At 43.5% G+C, this 20,205-nt stretch overlaps 3 protein-coding genes across 8 annotated transcripts in view; 2 read left to right on the top strand and 1 right to left on the bottom strand.

Annotated features, from left to right (window-relative positions):
• Positions 1 to 1,197: 1,197 nt before the first annotated feature.
• LOC114161426 (gastrula zinc finger protein XlCGF57.1-like) lies at positions 1,198 to 7,282 on the top strand. Of its 2 annotated transcripts, XM_028044690.1 has the most exons (3): positions 1,198 to 1,633; positions 2,633 to 2,637; positions 5,001 to 7,282. In XM_028044690.1, exons 1-3 carry the CDS (start codon positions 1,531 to 1,533, stop codon positions 6,441 to 6,443), a joined length of 1,551 nt encoding a protein of 516 aa, XP_027900491.1. In that variant the 5' UTR covers positions 1,198 to 1,530; the 3' UTR covers positions 6,444 to 7,282. The 2 variants fall into 2 exon arrangements, with proteins under 2 accessions (XP_027900491.1, XP_027900492.1); XM_028044691.1 differs by lacking the exon at positions 2,633 to 2,637 and having other exon boundaries at positions 5,008 to 7,282.
• A 3,143-nt stretch (positions 7,283 to 10,425) lies between these two features.
• LOC114161427 (zinc finger protein OZF-like) lies at positions 10,426 to 14,972 on the top strand. Of its 3 annotated transcripts, XM_028044694.1 has the most exons (3): positions 10,426 to 10,704; positions 13,321 to 13,421; positions 13,536 to 14,972. In XM_028044694.1, the coding sequence occupies exons 2-3, from the start codon at positions 13,397 to 13,399 to the stop codon at positions 14,858 to 14,860; spliced, it is 1,350 nt and encodes a 449-aa protein (XP_027900495.1). In that variant the 5' UTR covers positions 10,426 to 10,704; positions 13,321 to 13,396; the 3' UTR covers positions 14,861 to 14,972. The 3 variants fall into 3 exon arrangements, with proteins under 3 accessions (XP_027900495.1, XP_027900493.1, XP_027900494.1); XM_028044692.1 differs by lacking the exon at positions 13,321 to 13,421; XM_028044693.1 differs by lacking the exon at positions 10,426 to 10,704 and having other exon boundaries at positions 12,278 to 13,421.
• Positions 14,973 to 15,828: 856 nt separating this feature from the next.
• Positions 15,829 to 20,205, bottom strand: part of LOC114162072 (leucine-rich repeat and fibronectin type III domain-containing protein 1-like protein) — a 41,011-nt gene continuing 36,634 nt past the window's right edge. For 2 of the 3 annotated variants that reach the window (XM_028045844.1, XM_028045843.1), the window contains one exon: positions 15,829 to 16,447. The gene's annotated coding sequence lies outside the window, so the exon portion shown is untranslated. Of the gene's footprint in view, positions 16,448 to 16,812; positions 17,656 to 20,205 lie in introns of those variants that run through there. The other variant, XM_028045845.1, reaches the window with a different exon arrangement.

Genomic DNA, 20,205 nt, shown 5'->3' with positions numbered 1-20,205 from the left:
ATCAAGCCCTGCAGCGATTCATTAGCCAAATAACTAAACACAATAAAGAAAACTGTACTTAGGAATCCCCTTTGTCATGAATTCTGTTTTAACATAATATATTAGTATTACTAACTGATATATTATCTGGAAGTAATCTGGCTAACGACTCCATGCTAAGGCTAACGGCTGACGGCTAAGGGTCAAATAAACACAAGTCGGTTAAATTAAAATAATGCTAACCATCTAATCATTTCCAGATCAATAAGTGAAGGTAGTTATTCTGGATTTTATGTGTGTAGATTCCAACGGTAGCTCTATGGCAGCATGAAACTCAAACTGCAGTAACTGCTGTACGGACATTTAAACACCGTTTCATGCTACTGTTTATTTCCAAGCCTTTTCCTGAAGCCAGATTTTCACAAACCGGTTTGATTTTAGTCATTATTCACCACTTTATACCTGCAAAATGTTCACACTCACACCAACCAGACTTGGTCCCTCATCGTTTTTCCTCTTGGCCTTTATCGTTTATTTCTCGTTAGTTCCCGCTAATAACCTCACAGACCTGACCTGGGACTAGTTACAGAATTTTATTGCCTGGAGTCTTTGCCTCAGTGTTGGTTTCTAAGGAAAACATGACTAAAAAAATGTCTTTGGCAACACATGGAGGCTCAACAGTGTTGATTTCTTTGTGCCAAACATCTGGACATTTCAAGTCATTCATTGGCACAAAGATGCTACCAGCTTTTATAGGGCCTGCCCTCAGTAGCTATGGCAGCCCATGAGCTACATACAAAAAACCCCAAAACATTACAAAGTGTAAATAAAATTAAACAAAACAAAATAAAAACCACCAACAATGCTAATCAAAGCAGACAAACATCCATAAACAATCTGCGACATTCTTAATTTAGAAAATTCACTTTGAATAATTTACTTTAAATAGTCTATAAATTTAAATTATTTACACAATTTATTTTAAATAGCTCACTATCCATTACAATGGTTTATATATATATATAGTCAGGGTAAGATTAAATCTTTTTAATATCGTCTTTTAATTTCCTAATCTGTCAACTGACTGATCAGAAAAATATTGTTTCAGAGGACAGAATAATTCTCTGTCATCCTCTATTTGATAATGAAACAGAAACTATAAACGGCTTTTAAATCGGATAAAATGACTGATTCTCTACTTACTACAGTTGTTTTCATGACCCTCCCAATATGGCGGACATGTTAGCGTCTCGCTGATGCCCTGTGTGGGCGGGACTTCCTGGTGTTCTACTCCGTGATTGGCGGCTCCAGCCTCTGACCCCAGTGCGCAGACTCGTGCTTCTCTCCGGTACAATGGCGGCAGTTGGAGCGCCGTCCTCCGTGTTTTCTCGGGTTTCTGTCCACGGAGCAGCAGCGGGAGAGTTAATAAAGCTGTAAGACAGAAACAGCAGCAGTTGGTGAACTCTGGAAAGAAGAGAAACGGTTTGAGGCTCAGCTGGAACTGCTCAGTAACTGTTAAAGGAAAGTTTGGAGAGAGAAAAGCTAGCAGAGATGTGGAGGCAGCAGGTCAGACAGCGACTGGATGCAGCAGAGGAGCAGAGACACGAAATACTGGATGCTGCTTTCAGCCCCGAACATCGGCTGCACACATCAGGTTTGGAGATTTACCTTCTTCATCCGGGATGGGAGCTGCAGGCCGGAAGCTGCTGGGTTCTCCAGGAGAACATGTTGGTAGCTCAGCTTCTGGGGCTTCAGGTTTTTATGTTGCGCTGGAATTTAGCTTCTCCTATAGACCGTGTATTACGGTAAGGCTCCTCCAGAGGAAAATCCTGTTTAGCAGAAATAGAGATGCCCCCAGTATATTAGGCCTGGCAGCCCGCCATGCTTTACTGGCCCCACCGCCAGGCTAAGCCTTTCTTGTTTATGTTTTTAGGAATTTTTTTTTTTTTAAGCCGGATTGCAAGTGTCTCTGTTACTCTGAGCGTTTCACTGGCAGACCAGAATTATTCCTAAAAGATACGTTTATAGAAGATAGGTTTATAGCTTATGCATTTAAAGTCGGACCAATCACATCGCTGGAGCCTCAGCGCCTTTCCTCGCGCTGCAGCAGCTGCTGGATAAAGTTACCTCATTGTGGATCGCGCTCCTCCTTTCACTCAAACTTTACACAGGCTGACCTGTATGGATATTTACATCCACCCTCTGTGAGGAATCAGGTTTTTTTCCAGAGTTTTTGATCAAGGTAGGAGTTTAAACCCACCGTGTTAGCTCTGGTTGCGCAGCTCTATGTGAACCGCAGGAATAAACTGTAGTCGCTTTCAGAGGAGCGTCGTTTCCATCTCATCTCGCTGCCCAGCGTGTGGCGCTGTCTGCGCTGTAAAGTTCATGTCTGTGTTCCGGTTGGTCAGAGCGTTAGCGGTTAACGAACCAGCGCTAACCTCATCATGCAGGTTCAGCCGGTGAGGAGCTTCACGCTGGTTGTATATTATTTTATTATTATTTTTATATAATTTTTCTGGTTACACGAAGCACCAACCCATAACAAATGTTTTGTCCACTTAGTCAGAGTTAATGAGGGCGGAGATCTGAGAAACTGAAGCAACCAAAACAGTTTCTGTGGCTCTTATTAAAACTCAACAGACAGAAATGTTAGAGCTGCTAAAGCCACATTAGCAGCATTGAATTAAATCTCCGTTTGTTGCTCATCTCTGCTCAGTGCAGCAGATTGAACTCATCCTGCAGGGCCGGTCCAAGGCTGCATGAGGCCTGGGGCAGAATCTGACCTAGGGGCCCCTCTTGCTGCTAAAACCATCAGCACCTCTAACAGCTCAGCAGGTTTACTGGTGGAAACCCTGCAGCCACACAGAGAGGGGGCGCTATTTCCCCATTGCACCGATACATAAAGCAAGTGGGATTCTACAACCTAAACTCTGTTACATACAGTCAGATCACAATTTTAAAAAGAAAGCAGCAGTGCACCGATTGCAATTTATTGGCCGATCACCGATCTTTAAAAAACCTGACTAGCTGATTTGTGTGTGTGTGTGTGTGTGTGTGAAATATAGTGAAAAAAGTCATTAACTAACCCTAACCCTAACCCAACTTACTGCTAATATGTTTTTATGACATCATTATTTTATGATTCTTCAGTTAATATCTTGACACTTTTCAATTCACTGTCTGTCTGTTGAGCTTCATTTCTACATTTTCATCATTTATTTTTCCTCCCCGTCTGAATCACCTGTTCATGTTCGCTCCCGTTCAGCTCGGTGACGTTCGGTCTGCAGTCACACTTTTCTTTGTGAACTTGCTGTTTGTGGGTCATGGAAAGTTATACTGAAGTCATGGAGAGTCATGGAAAAGTCTTGGAATGGTTTTCTAAGTACCAGTGGGAACCCTGTACAAGAAACTGAGCAATTTAAAACTGTAAGAGAAAAAAGTCAAGATGTCAGTAACAGAGATACAGCTGGATGTTTGTACAGCAGCACAACTTCAGGATGATTTGGAGGTAATTTGAAGTTTTCCAGCTGTGAGAAAAAATGCAGAAGCTGAAAATGATCAAATGACTTTCAAAAGGAAGGACTAAGAGAGACCAGGAGGAGCTGCTGCCTTCACAGGTTGTTGGGAAAAAGTATCAATACATGCGATTAGGCCTGTGGCGATAAACGATAAATCAATTAATCGTACGATAAATTAAAACTATCAACCTCATTTTAATTATCGGCATTATCGTCTCTTCCAGCCTTTTTCTCTTTCTGTTGATGACACTGAATGAAAAAAGGCTAAACTCCAGTGCTCTCCACTGACCTCTGACCTCATTTCCTTAGTGTAAAGCTCAGCGCAGACGATACGATCTTAGAGCTGTCGGCCGATTGTCGGCCCATTTTGAAAACCTGACAGACCACACATTAGCCGACAGAAATCCTAGGTATAACGGTTCCATCGGGTTCGGTCCTGCCGTGTGGTGTCCAACAATGGGCACAAAATAATGGCTACAAGTTCAGTGAACTAATTTTAAAACCAGGCATTAATCAATGCTTTACTACAATCTACCTGCAATGCATGTGGCTAGTGTCAGTGTAAAGTCCTGACTGAATGAAAATCATTAGAACCTGTTTACGTCACGTTAACGAAGAACAGCTGAAAAGTTACCGGGTTTATCAACTGCAGTATTTCGCTCCAACTCCTCCTCTTGTCATTTCTATATTCTTTGCATGTTGAATAAACATTAATGTTGTTTCCACATATCATCTCCAATGTCCGCTGGACTTCAGGATGTGTCAGCTGTTTGGGATTCCCTCCATAATTTCCCCTCAGAAAACACAAGGGGAATCCGAGCTTTCTGATTGGCTACCTGTCACATTCAACAGGTGTAGTTTAAGCTCCCAGTCGGGGAAAATCCCTGATTTAGATTGGAGCAGCAATGACGATCTACCGTAACACACCACACAATCTTAGAAAGATCAACGATCCAAGATTGTTGTAAGGGGAAAAATAGGAGCAAAAAATCATGTAGTGTGAACTATTGCATCAGGTAGCCGATGTGCCCATCTTCTCTATTTAAATCTAATTATTACTGAAGGGCAACATAATATACAGACTTCATAATCTGCACTCTTGGTTGAATGCAGTATTTATTTCCACTTTGGCTTTATGTTGTTTAGTTTTTATCAAGTACATTTTTTGTTAATGGAGACTGAGAATCCATTTTATTTTTGGTTGTTTAGTTTATTTTGTTTATCAGCTCCAGTGTTAAATATTCTTTTGAAAATAAAGTGTATCTATCTTTGGCAGGAAATCGCATCATTATTACATCATTTCCATTAAATCAGTGTAAAAAGGTCTTCAGACAATATTATCGTTTATCGCAATAATTTTTGAGACAATTAATCATTCAGCAAAATTTGCTATCGTGACAGGCCTAAATGTGATTCATTTAGTTGCACATTTCTGGGTTTGAAATATAACAGAATTATTAAGGAGCTACAATTGTTCATAATCTGTCATCTGTTTCTGTGTTCCCTGCAGATGTTCAGCAGGTTCTGCTGGTTAAAGAAGAACCGAGTCCTGATCTGGACCAGAACCATCCAGAACCCGTCCACATGAAGGAGGAAGAGGAGGAACCCTGGAGCAGCCAGCAGGGGGAGCCGCTCAGCGTGAAGGAGGAGGCTGATGCCTCCAGGTCTCCAGTCATTGCTGTTCTCATAAAGAGCGAAGATGATGAAGAGGAACCTCTGATCTCTCATCTTCATCAAACAGAAGATGAAGAACTGCCAAGCAGCAGCTCAGCTCAGCGGATGAAGGCAACAACTGAAGGAGAGGAAGATGCAGAAGATGTGAACACTCCTAGAGACGCCACCGACTCTTCAGAGTCTGAGGTCACTGATGATGGAGAGGATGATGATGTGGAGCAGCCTGACTCAGGGTCTGAAACTGAAGACAGTGATGATGAGTGGAAGGACAGCAGGACTCCTGATTCAGGGGTCAACAGATCCCTGAGCTGCTCTGAATGTGGCCAGCAGTTTAACAACAAGCGCTCTCTTCAGAGTCACATGGCCGATCATTCAGCACCAACGTCTTCAAGCTCAGCCAGTGAGGTCCAGGCAGGTCTGAAGCTGTATGGTTGTCCTGACTGCGGTAAATGTTTCAACAAGAAGGATTATCTCAACAAACACATGAAATACCACACAGGAGAGAAACCCTACGGGTGTGATGTTTGTGAACAAAGATTCAGAGTTAAGTCTAAATTAAATCGACACATGAAAATTCACACAGGAGAAAAACCATTTAGTTGTGAGGTTTGTGAACAAAAATTTAGAGTTAAATCAAGTTTAAACAGACACATCAGAGTCCACACAGGAGACAAACCATTTAGCTGTGACTTTTGTGGGCGAAAATTTCGTAATAAGTCAACTTTAAACAATCACATCAGAATTCATGCTGGAGAAAAAGCATTTATTTGTGATGTTTGTGAACAGAAGTTCAGGTTAAAATCAACTTTAAAAAGTCACATGAAAGTTCACACAGGAGACAAACCATTTATTTGTGATGTTTGTGGGCAAAGATTTATCGGAAAGTCTGCTTTAAACCGCCACATGGCAATCCACACAGGAGATAAACCATTTGGTTGTGATGTCTGTGGGAAAAGATTCAGTGAAAATTCTCATTTAAACTGCCACATGAGAATCCACACAGGAGACAAACCGTTTAGTTGTGATGTTTGTGAGCAAAGATTTCGATTCAAGTCAAATCTAAACAGACACGTGAAAAGTCACACAGGAGAAAGACCTTTTGGATGTGACGTTTGTGGACGAAGATTTTTTCAGAAGTCTGCTTTAAATGGTCACATGACAATCCACAGACGAGATAAACCATTTGGTTGTGATGTATGTGGTCGAAGATTTACTGCAAAACCCACCTTAAAAAATCACATGAGGATCCACACTGGAGGAGAAACTGCTTAGGGAATAAGAAATGCTTGTTCTGCCCTTCAAGAACGGGCTCTCTCTGGGTACTCCCATGGTCTAAAAACATGGCTACCCGTCTCTCTAAACTGCCTTTGTGTCCGCACACTTTATGTTCTTTGTATAGACAATAATGGACAGATATGGAAAAAGCCACGCAGTAGACGAACAGGATTTATCGAGTCTCATGGCAGTTCAGGCTGTAAAAAATCACATGTAGATCCACAAAGGAAGAATTATAAATATTAAGACAATGCAGGAATGTTCACCCTTTGTTAAACCAACAGAAGTATTTTGTGATGCAGGTTATTGATTGAGTTGAACTAAAGTTGATTGATCTCATTGATAGACTATCAGAGTGATGATTTTCTTAAAATCCTGAGTTTTGCCTTGAAGAGGCTGAGCTGTCTTTCCTTCCATCAAGGGCTACATGTTCATAAAATACTGAATTAAAAAAGGAACGTCATATATATTTTAACATTTTTTGTGTGAAACACTGACTGAATAAACAGAAATTTTTATGTCTCACATTATTAAATTTAGGCAATTTAGACTCATAAAATATTACAGAACTTGAACCTGTTTTATTTCTGATCAAGGGAGGAAATCCATTTGATTATTGGGGGCAAATTGTTTAAGAGCAGCAAAGTTACAGCGAAACGTAACGTGAAATATGGTGTAAAACGTTTTAATGTGTCCAAGCTGTAAGTGGTGCTGATGCTTAACATGTTTTTCTCAGTAAACTAAAATGTAAATGTCTAGTTTGGTTCAGAGTCACTGATATAATCTCTGCTACACCTTTATGAAAATGTAAAGCTCTAAATAAAAACCAGTTTTAATGAGTGTCTCCACTTAATACAATTCCTCAGAAATATTCATTTATTGCATATATCTGTTGTTTAGTGGTAAAATATACAAGTTAAATATATGAATATGTTGTTAAATTATTTCCTTCATTCATTCGATGCAAGCATCACCCAGTTCTACATCATCTAGTTCTACATTCCTTCACTGAGACTTTAATCTGCTGCTAGTTTATAAATCACTGAAAGATTAAAGATCTGCTGCTGGATCAACCTGCTGGTTCTGGTTCTGGTTCTGTTCTGCATCAGAACCAAACATCCTTTTTGGGACTGGGTCAGAGTCCAGGTGAGGATCAGCAGATTTACTTCCACAGGTGGAGCGTCGCAGCTTTTATGCTCCACCTGATGTGGCCAAGTGTAGCAAATGAGCCGAACGCATCGACTGAAAACGTCCTCAGAAGGAGCATTCATGTTGGTTTGAATAAAATAAAAGAAGGAACTTATGAAATGTGTAATTAAAGTAACTGATTCAAACAGCTTTCTTCAAAAAAACATCTTCCCTAAAATGAGAATTACAAAATAAAACCTTTACACCAGAAAAGACAGCAGAGGGCAAATCAATCAGATTCTACAATAGAAATACAGAAAAGCAGCACTAAGCATTTTATACACAGGTTAAAACTTGACATGCAGCTTTAAATGAAAGTGTGGTGGATGCTCCTCCCACCACCATATCATGTTAGTATTTTTTCTTTATATTATATTACAGTTTATACGTTTAAGTTGGTTATTTCATTTAGACATATATTTTCTAATGGGTGCACACTTTATTTAATGTCTGTCTGAGTGGTTTATTTACACTTGTCTTTTATTTGAGGTGCTGCTGAGACAAACCAGCTGGAGGAGGAAACCTGGAGCAAACCATTTGTTTGAAAGACTAAAGGGGGAAGACTTGTTTCAAGTTGTTTTTATTTAGTTAATTTTGTCACTTAAATATTCACTTATTGTTTCTGCTAAGTAAGAGTTAGTTTTGCTTTATTTATTTCATAGAATGCTTTAGTTAATTTTGTATTTATTTGTTCTTTTGTTATGTCGTGCCTCCCTCTTGTGGTAGATTTAGGTTACTCCACCCCTATTTAAGCCTTTTGTTCTTTGTTGGCAGGTCAGTTTTGTTTGTGTTCAGTTAGAATTCAGTTGACCTCAGTTAAATTGGGCCCAAAATTGTTCTTTATTCTTTGACTTATTTTTGCATTAAATCTTTATGTTTTGTTTGCTATTTTGGAATAATTACATTGAATTTTTGCTACTTTGAACATTTTTTTGTCCTCGTTTGAGTCTGGTCCCTCACAGAAACATTTCTGTAAGCTTCTTATTTAACCACCTCAAAACTGTTAGAAAACTCGCAGCTGGGATGATGGTGGGAGTTTGTTGGTTCGATTCCCGGTGCACAGCAGCCTCGTCTCCAGTCAGGAAGCTTGGCGTGTGAAGGGGTGAAGTGGTGAATGTCCTCTGGGTCGGTCACTTCCAGAGCAGTCTGGACTTTCTCCTCTGGACTCAGACCTGGGAGGTAGAAGCTAAGCAGTTGTAACAAAACCACTGTGTTTGTTTTCCTTTGACTAAATAAAGTAAATATATCAGAGTTTTTTTAGAACAGTTTCCGTTACTTGGCTGTTGAATGATTCTAAGTTTCCACTGTTTAAAACCAGCATCATGCTGGGCTGAGATTAGCATAAAAAGCGGCGCAACCGGCGAGGGAGACGCGCACGGCGGGAGATTTGCCTTTATGAACGTGTGAAACAAGAAGAAGAGAAAGAAAAGACATAAACGGCAGTCAGGGTTCGCCCTGCGCCACAGACGGTGCGTCTGGAAACTGGATCGGCGCCGAGGGGGAAGAACGACATCTGGAATTTGTTCTTTCTGCAGGTTTTTGGTGCCACCAATATTTTTTCTCATCATTTTTGGGGGATTTTGTCATCTTGAATTTTTCATTTTGGATTGAAACAGGGAATAATGCAGGACTTTGTTGTATGAGGCTATGGGACTCTATTGTGGACATTATTCTGATTAAAATGAACTGAAGTTTTTGGACATTTATTGATTTCTGTTTTGTGCTGACATAAACTGAGTGATTTAAATCTAACCTTATATTATTTTTGAGGGATATTTGGTTACTGATCTGTTATTTGTCAGAATAACTTATTATTTCTTAGTATTATGGTTTTTGAATAAATCATTGTTGCTAAAAATCAACAAATTCCATATTAAGAGGTTGAATATTTTATTTTTGAATAAAACCAACATATTTTACCTGATCCTTAGAAAGAACCCTCTTGATGAAATTAGTTCTGGTTTAATTTTACACTGTGAACCATGATGCGGATTTTCTGCTCTGTTTATAACTGTGGTCTGCCTGTAGTTTTAGAAATGGCAGAGGAGGAAATGAAGGAAGCCGCTCAGTCCGTGTTGGTCACACTCCAAATATTGAACCAACATGGACAGTCGCCTCGTTTGGCTCTTCTCTCATTGCAGAGGAGGACGGCTGTTTGCAGTGCGGGTCATATCTGGTACGTTTCTTAGCATCGAACTGGCGCTTTACAAATGTCGCGGGCAAACATTGGCAATTGGGTAAAATTTAAAAGCTCAACACAGTCCGTGTTCAGAGGTCGAAAGGGCAAAACTGTGAAACTAAGAGGTTTTGTGATGGCTGCTTCAGAACATGGACTTAGTTCTCATTCAGTGACTTTCTGACTAACATGGTGGTCTGCTGAGGGCCATTGTCCATCTGTACTTGACCTTTAACCTTGTGGTTAGAAAATTCTCCATATATCAGAAGCTTAAAGAGCCAAACCTTAACCAGGTTGTTTAAAGGGACACTAATCTGAGTGAATATAGATGTTTCTTACTGAAATATAGAAACGTTGTTATTAATTATCTCTTTTTTCTGATATTTAAACTTAAAGCTAAGTGTGATGAGTGAACTGTAGAGCTTTAAAAAGTGTTAAAGGCGCTCCTAATCTTTACTAAATTATACATCTGACGCATTTCCCTCCCAATATGGCGGACATGTTGACGTCTAGTTGATGTCCTATGTGGGCGGGACTTCCGGGTGTTTCGTTTCCCAGAGGCTAGCATGCACCCCAGTGCGCAGACTCGTGACTATGTTCAGTTAGCAGAGCTAGTTGGAGCGCCGTCCTCCGTGTTTTCTCGGGTTTCTGTCCACGGAGCAGCAGCGGGAGAGTTAATAAAGCTGTAAGACAGAAACAGCAGCAGTTGGTGAACTCTGGAAAGAAGAGAAACGGTTTGAGGCTCAGCTGGAACTGCTCAGTAACTGTTAAAGGAAAGTTTGGAGAGAGAAAAGCTAGCAGAGATGTGGAGGCAGCAGGTCAGACAGCGACTGGATGCAGCAGAGGAGCAGAGACACGAAATACTGGATGCTGCTTTCAGCCCCGAACATCCCGGTTGGTGCCTTTTCTTTCCCATTATCAGCTGTGAACTGGGTGGACTGGTCTAGTCAGGGACCGTGTCTAGAAAGCTCGGAGGTCTCATGCTGCTGTTCAGCAGCTGCTAGCTGCGGACAGCAGGCTGGAGCCGCACGAGCGTCCGAACAGCAGGTCAACGTAGCCGCCATGTTGTGAGTGGCATTTCTGTTTACGTGAACACATCAGCCTGACCACTGGGGGGCGCCGTTGTTCACGGTAATCCAACAAGGCATTTTGGCCGCATTATTTAAACACAATAATAACTGCAAAATTCTCTAGTAAATTGGTTTCCAAATTAAAACTTAAAATCTGTTTAAATCTCATATTTCTGTATTATTTTTTAGATTTGCTCATCAGTTTTGAATCTTGGAATTTATAAATATTGTATAATATGTTTATAACCCCTCAGCAGGGTTCTGGGAGTTCGCCCAACCAGTCTACATGTGTTTTGTGGACTTGGAGAAGGCGTTCGACCGTGTCCCTCAGGGAGCCCTGTGGGGGGTTCTCCGGGAGTATGGGGTAACAGGCCCTTTGATACGGGCTGTCAGGTCCCTGTATGACCGGTGTCAGAGTCTGGTCCGCATTGCCGGCAGTAAGTCGGGCTCGTTTCCGGTGAGAGTTGGACTCCGCCAGGGCTGCCCTTTGTCACCGATTCTGTTCATCACTTTCATGGACAGAATCTCTAGACGCAGCCAAGGTGTTGAGGGGATCCGATTTGGTGGCCTTAGGATCTCATCTCTGCTTTTCGCAGACGATGTGGTCCTGCTGGCTTCATCAGGTCGTGATCTGCAGCTCTCGCTGGATCGGTTCGCAGCCGAGTGTGAAGCGGCCGGGATGGGGATCAGTGCCTCCAAATACGAGGCCTTGGCCTTGAGCCGGAAAAGGGTAGAGAGCCTTCTCCGGGTCGGGGTCGGTCCTGCCCCAAGTGGAGGAGTTCAAGTATCTCGGGATCTTGTTCACAAATGGGGGAAGAAGGGAGCGGGAGATCGACAGGCGGATTGGCGCAGCGTCTGCTGTCAAGCGGGCGCTGTACCGGTCCGTCGTGGTGAAGAGAGAGCTGAGCCAAAAAGTGAAGTTCTCGATTTACCGGTCGATCTACGTTCCCACCCTCATCTATGGCCATGAGCTTTGGGTCATGATCGAAAGAACGAGATCGCGGATACAAGCGGCCGAAATGGGTTTTCTCCGTAGGGTGGCTGGGCTCTCCCTTAGAGATAGGGTGAGAAGCTCAGTCATCCGGGAGGGACTCAGAGTAGAGCCGCTGCTCCTTCACATCGAGAGGAACCAGTTGAGGTGGCTTGGGCATCTGGTCATGATGCCTCCTGGACGCCTCCCTGGTGAGGTGTTCCGGGCACGTCCCACCGGGAGGAGGCCCCGGGGAAGACCCAGGACACGCTGGAGGGACTATGTCTCTCGGCTGGCCTGGGAACGCCTCGGGATTCCCCCGGAGGAGCTGGAAGAAGTGGCTGGGGAGAGGGAAGTCTGGGCCTCCCTTCTGAAGCTGCTACCCCCGCGACCCGACCTCGGATAAGTGGAAGAAGATGGATGGATGGATGGATGGATGGATGGATGGATGGATGGTATAATATGTTTGTATTTTTTAAGAGTAAAGTTTTAACGTAATTAAAACACATTCCAGTATTTTCAAGGGGCATTATGTAAAATCCACTTTTTTGAGCTGTTCTGTTATTCCCTCTTCAAAAACAAACATGGAGTGTTATCCTGATTCTTTCATGTTTGAGAGATCCTTTAATCTCCATGGCAACCATTCAGTTGTTAAACATGCTGTGGTTAGAGATCGGCTACATGATCCCTAGTTTGTGTTTTTCTGTTTCTCCTTTAAGTTCTCGCAAAGAGTTTTAATCAAACATTTCTGACCGTTTAAAGTAAAGAAGAAGAGCTAACGGTAGCAGTTAGCTTGCTAGGCTGCAGCTGACTCAACTCAGGCCTCTTAACTGGTTGCACTGGGGCCGCTAACGTTTTTAAGGTGCACAAAATTTTCAACCGAATCACATTTAACATGAAACTTTTACTGGAACATTGTGTTTAAATCTCTGTCTATCAAGGCAAGAGTTCTTTAATGATTAAGAATCTAGTAAACCAAGTTATGGATCTGAAGCAGACAGGATGGGTAAACACTTAGAAACATCTCAAGATGAAACGATTGAAATATGACAAAATCTACATTATACTGTACATGCAAATCTTTTCAGGTTAGGGTTCAGGCAGCGTTACGGTGGATGATCATCGGTTGTTGATCGCAGCATAGAAAGATTTTATACATGCAATGAGCTTTTTCACTGTTCCAGGTGGAAGTGGATCAGAACCGGTCAGTGCATTTCCCTCCACGTGGCTGAACGGAGCTTCCTCTGCAGTAGCAGTGTTTCTCCAGCAGGGGTTTGGACTAGCAGACCAGAACCATGGGATGTGCCAAAGATCCATGAGCAGCTGGATCACATTGGCTGTGTCAAAATATCTGTCTCCCACGTTCTGATAATCATTTAAGGTTTTCTTTCTCAGCTGGAGTAAAAGGGTCCAAATTGTTTCTTGTTGTTTATGTAAAATCCCGTTTGAATATTTTCTTTTTACCTTCAGGGACACTTCTCTGATCTCTCTGCGTAATAAATACGTTGATCCTGTTAGCCGGCCTGGACGCTCGGGTCGTTGAAGGATGGAGGCTGTAGAAAGATCTGCAGGTTGATTTGGGTTGATCACAGAACCTTCAGCCTGTTTTCTCGGACTGCAGACTCCTTCACGGCTCGGACATGGCTTCGTGTGAACTAATCCGAGTTCTGCCATCTTCTCTGCAGATGTTCAGCTGATGCTGCTGGTGGAGGAAGATCCTCCTGAAGACCAGAGTTCTGATGCGGACCAGCCGGATCCAGAAGCTGTCTGCATTAAGCAGGAACAGGAAGAGCTGTGGAGCAGCCTGGAGGAGGAGGAGCTCCCTCCCATTGAAGACGCTTTCCCTTTAAATATAGTCATTGTGAAGGGTGAGAATGACGAAGACGACGATGAAGAGAAACCTTTGTTCTCACATTGTCATCAAGCAGAAGATGAAGATCTTCCAAGCAGCTCAGTTGATCAGACGAAGGCAGAAAGTGATGAAGAGGACGGTGAGGTGGCAGGGTCCAGCAGAAGGCTTGACCACAACATTCACACAGAGGCGCTCAACTCTTCAGAGACCGAGGAAAGTGAGGAGTACGATAGATCGAAGCGTGGCGAAGCTGACCTGAAGCCCCTATCGGGTTCCGAGTCCGGAGCCGAAGACGACTGGATTCCTCCGGGAAACAAGACCCTGAGCTGCTCCGAGTGCAGCAACCAGTTCGCCAGCAAGCGCTCCCTCCAGAGACACATGACGGGTCATTCCATCATTCGCTCTCTGAACTGCAACGAGAAGCGGAAGCAGAAAGGCATCAATTCACCAAGTAAAGATCAAACTGCGCTGAAATATTTTAGTTGTGACTGTGGGAAAAGTTTCACCAGGAGAACCGATCTGAAGATCCACATGAGGATCCACACAGGAGAGAAACCCTTCTGCTGCGACGTCTGCGGTCAGAGGTTCAACCAGCAGGCCCATCTGAACCAGCACACCAGAATTCACACTGGAGACAAACCGTTCTGTTGTGACGTCTGTGGGAAAAGATTCAGCCAGAAGGCGCATCTAAACCGGCACACAGTGAGCCACTCAGGGGAGAAACCCTTTGAGTGCGACGTGTGTGGGCAGAGATACAGCCAACAGGCCAACCTGAACAAGCACAGGAGGAGCCACACTGGGGAGAAACCCTTCGGATGTGATCTGTGCGGACAACGGTTCAGCCACAAGGAATCGCACAAAATCCACATGAGGCTGCATTCAGGAGAGAAACCGTTTGGTTGTGATGTTTGTGGACAAAGGTTTAGCCACAAGGAGTCCCTGAAGATCCACATGAGGACGCACACAGGGATGAAGCCGTTCGCCTGCGAAGTGTGCGGACAAAGGTTTGGCTACAAGTCCAACTTAAAAATACACATGAGGCTCCACACGGGAGAGAAACCGTTTTCCTGCGATTTTTGTGGACAAAGATTCATCCAGAAAGGAAATCTGGACAAACACACAAGAGTCCATGTTGAAGGGAGGGGCGTCTTACTCTGAGCAGCAGAGCAGAAAGACTGATTATGACTACAGGGGGCTTTGATAGTTTGTTTTAGATGACGTATTGTTCTTATAATTTATTGTTTCTGTTAATAAAATGTCTTAAAATGAGTGCTTTGATTTATGTTTTAGTTGACAGCTAATACAAGTTTGAGCAAATTTCAGACATTACTGAGAATAAACAAATAAAGAGTTAGTTTTATGAGAGGCGTGTTCAGGATGTGGCGGAGTTATGAACAAAACAAAGGATGAATAAAAACATTCTGAATTAAATACGAGTCCTAAAAACTGAAACGTTTGAAGAACATTCAGCCGAATGAACATGTTTCTAGTTCATTTGCATCTGAACTGGTCTGAGTGGGAAAGATGGTGGCGCTAATTAGCTAATCAGCCTTTGCTTTGTTCATGTCATCAATTAGCAACTAGCAGACTGAATGTTCTGCATGTTTTTGGCACTGATGTTCCTGATACACATGAACGTAAAGTTTGCTACTTTTGCTAGCAGAACTGTTGTCAACTGGTTGCCATGGCAACGGGTTTGCATGTGAGGTGAAGTGGTTTTGAGTTCTTCACCTCTTTTTCAGCACTTTCTTCATTTAGTAATCTTTAGCAACTTAAAGAAGTAACAGAACCCAAACTAGAGATCATAGATTTGTTTCTGGGAAGGAAACAAAGTTATCAAAACATCACCAGTTTCCTCAGCTGTAAGACATTTTGTCGCAGGCGATTCGAATATCTTTGCGACAGTTTCCTGCTCACCCTGTGTTGGAGATAACTGCGCAGTAGTGGCGCATGCGGTAGCTGTGGCTAGCGTTAGCGGCTAACACGTTGTCCTGTGCAGTAATGCACATCGATGTGTTTCATCATGGTTACACCCGGCTGCTCCCACCAGTACAATAACTACAAATGTGTTGATAGTTCTTTTTTTCATGTGAACATCACAACCAAAAAGAAAACCAGAAGTCACATTTTCCAAGAAAAATACTTTTTATTTCATTATAAATCCACATATTTGTGTCTATGAAAGCATAAAATTCCCATTTCATGTTGAAGTTGTTTTTCTCCGTTTGTTTCGTTATGGTTAAAGTAAATTCTGAAGACTGTTAGGTGGATGTCACATACAAACACAGACACTGTCAGACAGCAACAGGGGAGGGAGGGGACAACGCAACATCTGCGGCCATCTTTTAAAACCACTTCATACATTCGCCGTCGGTTCAGTCCGCCGGCGTTTCAGGCGCTGCTCAGTTTTTATGTCCCACACGGAGCAGCGTCCATCACGGACGCAAACCGTTTGTTCCTAAAACAGAGAGAGGGAGGAGGGATGAAGAAACGTCTGGAGGTCAGAGGTCGTCCTTCCATCGCTTGTTTCTCAGACCAAGGCGTCCAGCAGGAGGCGCTGCTCCCACAGTAATCCTTATCATGTGACCGTATAATGAGGAGAGGAGCAGCGGCACCACAACTTCCTGGTTGGACCGACCCGGAGTTCTGCCAGAACCTCACCGGGTCCAGAACATCAGCAGGCTGAGACCCGGACCGGATCTGGACCAGAGGCGGTCCCAGTTCCCTTCATCACAGCCAGAACACCTGGAGGAGAGGGGGAGGGGTTAGTCTCCATAGCAACAGGATGGAAAAAGTATTCACACCCCTAAATGTTCAGAACCTGCCTGTCTGCAGACTGGACTTTGACTAGGCTGTTCAAACCCATGAATCTAAACCATCCCATAATGTCTGGCTGCATGTTCAGGGTGGTGATCCTGCCAGACGGTGACCTTTGACTCCAGTCTCTAGCGATGGCCAAAGAAAGCCTCCGGCCGTTTGCTTCGCCTGAAGGTTCATGACTCACTAGCGCCACCTGCTGCTGAAAAGGCCTCATCACTGACTGACCCTGACTGACCCTGACTGACCCGGCGGCCATGTTTCCGTGTCCTGGGAGAGCAGCTGGATTTCTCTGTGTTTGCATTTGCTTCCTGTTTTGTTTCTTTCAGTCTTTCTTTCGGTTTAGATGTTCGCTGATCAAACTAATTACTGTGCAGGTGAGAATTTAGCAGGTGGACAAGTTCATTATTTTTATTTAAGAATCTTAATATGAGCGATCATCTCTAAGTATTTCCACGTCAGATTTTCCTCTTCAAGGTTCCTTTCAGTTATTTCAATTTATTACAGATTTCAGTCACAATGCAGCTCAAAGGGCTTTTCATCAGAAAACATTAAGATATAAAATCATCATCAACAACATTACAGTTTGATGAGCATCAAATATTTTGCTCAATGTTCCTTTTATTTCAGCCACTGCTGAAGACAAAAACTCTCCTCTAATGGGCGACCAAACCACGGCTCATTGTGCTTTTATTTTGAAAGCTGACATGCAAAATGAAGCAGTGACGTGTCTGAAGCCCGTTCACACGGCCTGAGCCCGTCCTCTGCTGCTGGACCGTCCCAGAGGAAGACCTGCGTCTGAGGCCTGAAAACCTTTTTCATGCCACCATGTTGCCATGGCAACATTGGCTTCCTAAAATAAGTTTCTATTTCCTGCTGAATGGAGCAGCTGAGCTGTGGACTGAACGCCGCCAGCAGGGGGCGCACCGCCCAGCACCACAGATTTATTAAGAATCAAAACGTTCAGTTTCACAATCAGAGAAAGGATCTGAAATTCACCAGAACCAGAAACCAGAACCTCCAGAACCGCTGTGTTCAAACTCAGAAACAACAGCTCACCTGTCCAGGTGTGTGTGTGCAGGTGTGTGTGTGTTTTCACCTCTTCCTACTCTCTGATACTCTGAGTGTGAAAAAATCTGAAAAACAGAAGAAAGTATAAAAGTAGAGTTCCATGAAGAGACCTGATTGATTGATTGATTGATTGACTGATTGATCATGTCCTGACGTTCAGAAAACCTTGACCAATTCAGGTCAAAGGTCATTACCTTCAGTCATCAGATCTGCACTGTAAACTGTACCATTGAGTTTAATTGAAAATGTGACGTTTTTAATTCCAACATTTCAACTTTAACTGAATAAATTTAGTGAATTTATTTATTTCATGAATCACTGGACTGAAAGCCTTGAGGCTCTTTTGAGGAAAAACTGTTTTGTCCTTCCTGACTTCAAAATAAAAGCACGACTTCAACATCAGCTGGAGAACATGGAAGCTGCAGTTCCCGCCACTCACCAGCAGGGAGCACCAGAGAACAAGACCTAACGATTTCTGATGGGAAATCTGACTGAGTGCAACTTTCATTTACCAACAAGTCCTGCCGAGGTCATGAGGTGGATGGGGTCAGAGGTCACCTGTTTGTCTGAACACAGAGGTCTAGAACACAGGAAGTGGAGGAATCAACTGTTTCCTCTTCCTCCTCCAGCTGGTGTTTCATCCCTCCGTCTCTCTGACTCATCTGGACGTTTGTCTGGTTGCTTCTCTCTGCAGCCCATCAGTCTTCCTCCTCTTCCTGCTCCTCTTCCTCCTGAACTCTGGCTGCGTCTGTCCGTCTTTCGTCTCTCCTCATGTTCATCCCCAGAGGAGATTAAATGGCTTTCATTTTAGTTGTGGCTTTTCTCAGGTAGCTGCTGGAGGAAGGGATAGATGTGAGAGGCACCGGCCTTGGATTAGACCGTTCTCTTTATGCAGGAGTCAGATGTAAAGCAAACAAGACGCGCCGTTTCGCTGTGCCACAGCTCCAGCAGGGGGCGCTGCGTGATTCGCGTGAGCTTTGTACAGAACTGAAGCAGCAGACGACAAACGAATACCAGAGCTAGCGCTAGCTAACTGTCTGTAAGTCGGCCTGCGCCTGATGTTCACCTGAATGCTTCATCTGAGCTGAACTGATTCAGTATGAAGAACTGTTCTGGACCTGAGCCACTGGAGCCTCTCCACGCAGGCTGAGTCAGACTTCATAGGTGCAGACAGAGAGTCTGCACACTGCAACATGACATCACTATAGATATTATTATTAGAACCAATCCTAGAATACTTTGGTGATTACAAACATCCGGCTGAGCTCTACGCTCCAACTCCCATGATGCACTGCCTCCATCTCCGCCCTGCAGTAACGTTGCAGAGTGTTTATACTGCCCCCACATGGTGGCACCATACGCTGAATCTCAGCATCACCGTCAGGATCAGAACCGGTTCTTTCTGAAGAGCCGATCCGATCTGATGCGCCAACAGGAAAACGGCAAGTTACAACCAGAACCAACCGTCTGGTGTTGGACTGGACCCACATTGATCTGGTTCTGATCTGGTTCTGGGTCTCGTCCTCTCTCTGTGGAAGAGTTTCAGCTGCTGACATTGAGGATCTGCTTCTCTCCCACTGAGACGTTCCTCATTAAACTGAATTGTGACTCTGAGGATTCTGCTGCGTCTGAACAAACGAAGCTTCTCTGGTTTGATTTCAGATGTTGCTCCAGAGGAAGCGTCTCAATGTTTCATCTTTTTATTTAGATTTCTGAAAAAGTTCCTCCTCCTGCTCAGAAATCCCAGTCTTGTTCTCTCCTCACACCTGAGAGCATCCTGAGCTCAGCGACGCCGAGAGACGGCTTCGCTTCTCTTCTCCCCGGATACATCGGGATAAAAATAAAATCCGCAGTGCAGCGACCGGCCACCGGGTGTCACTGTGGCTCCGCGTGAGGAATCCGGCAGGGCCCAAACCGGCCTGACGATCCATCAGACTGCAGGAACCGCCGGCTGCTCTGACCTCTGTGACCTCTCTGCATGAATTCCTTCATTCTGACACAAACATCCGGTTTGCTGCTCAACATGTAGAACCTGAAGCTCTGACCAGCCGAAATAATGAGGAGCAGCTCATTATTTTATTGAATTAAGAATGAAAAGTAGATGTTTCCACCAGTAGGGTGAAAACCTGCTGGTGGAAACATCTGCAACGACCCATAAACCTCTCTGAGGTCAGAGGGCAACGCTCAGATCCTCCGGGTTTAGTTCTGGCGTCTTTTTCGTGCTGTTGATGTTTCTTACTTGCTTTGAAACTGAAAGTTGATCATTTCAAATAAGATAAGGTAAGATTTATTTGTCATTGTCATCAACAGATTACAGATTGAGATTTGCTCGACTCGAGTTAAGATGCAGGTTATGTGTATATACATACATAAAAAAGATAAAGAAATAAATAGTACAAAATGAGAATAAATAGACATCAGAAGATGGTTGCAGCACCTGGAGGTGTCGCAACAGAATTGACATTTTTAACAAAGTGGTGTCAAGAGCAGAAGTTCTTATGCCTTTGAATTTAGTGCCATGATTGCCATCGGGTAAAAACTGTGTTTTAGGCGATTTGTCCTGGTTTTTATTGCTCTGTATCTCTTGCCTGATGGCAGCAGCTGGAAGAGACCAT

The sequence above is a fragment of the Xiphophorus couchianus genome, chromosome 18 (genome assembly GCF_001444195.1).
Source record: "Xiphophorus couchianus chromosome 18, X_couchianus-1.0, whole genome shotgun sequence".
NCBI lineage: Eukaryota > Metazoa > Chordata > Actinopteri > Cyprinodontiformes > Poeciliidae > Xiphophorus > Xiphophorus couchianus.
Note: the sequence above shows the minus strand (reverse complement) of the source record. Positions and strands in the feature narration are given on the sequence as shown.

Excerpts from the sequence above, each read along its gene's own strand:
- LOC114161426 (XM_028044690.1), top strand. The coding sequence starts at position 1,531 with ATGTGGAGGCAGCAGGTCAGACAGCGACTGGATGCAGCAGAGGAGCAG.
- LOC114161427 (XM_028044692.1), top strand. The coding sequence starts at position 10,614 with ATGTGGAGGCAGCAGGTCAGACAGCGACTGGATGCAGCAGAGGAGCAG. Across the intron at positions 10,705-13,535 it reads TTTCAGCCCCGAACATCCCG|ATGTTCAGCTGATGCTGCTG; the intron begins GTTGGTGCCTTT and ends TCTTCTCTGCAG.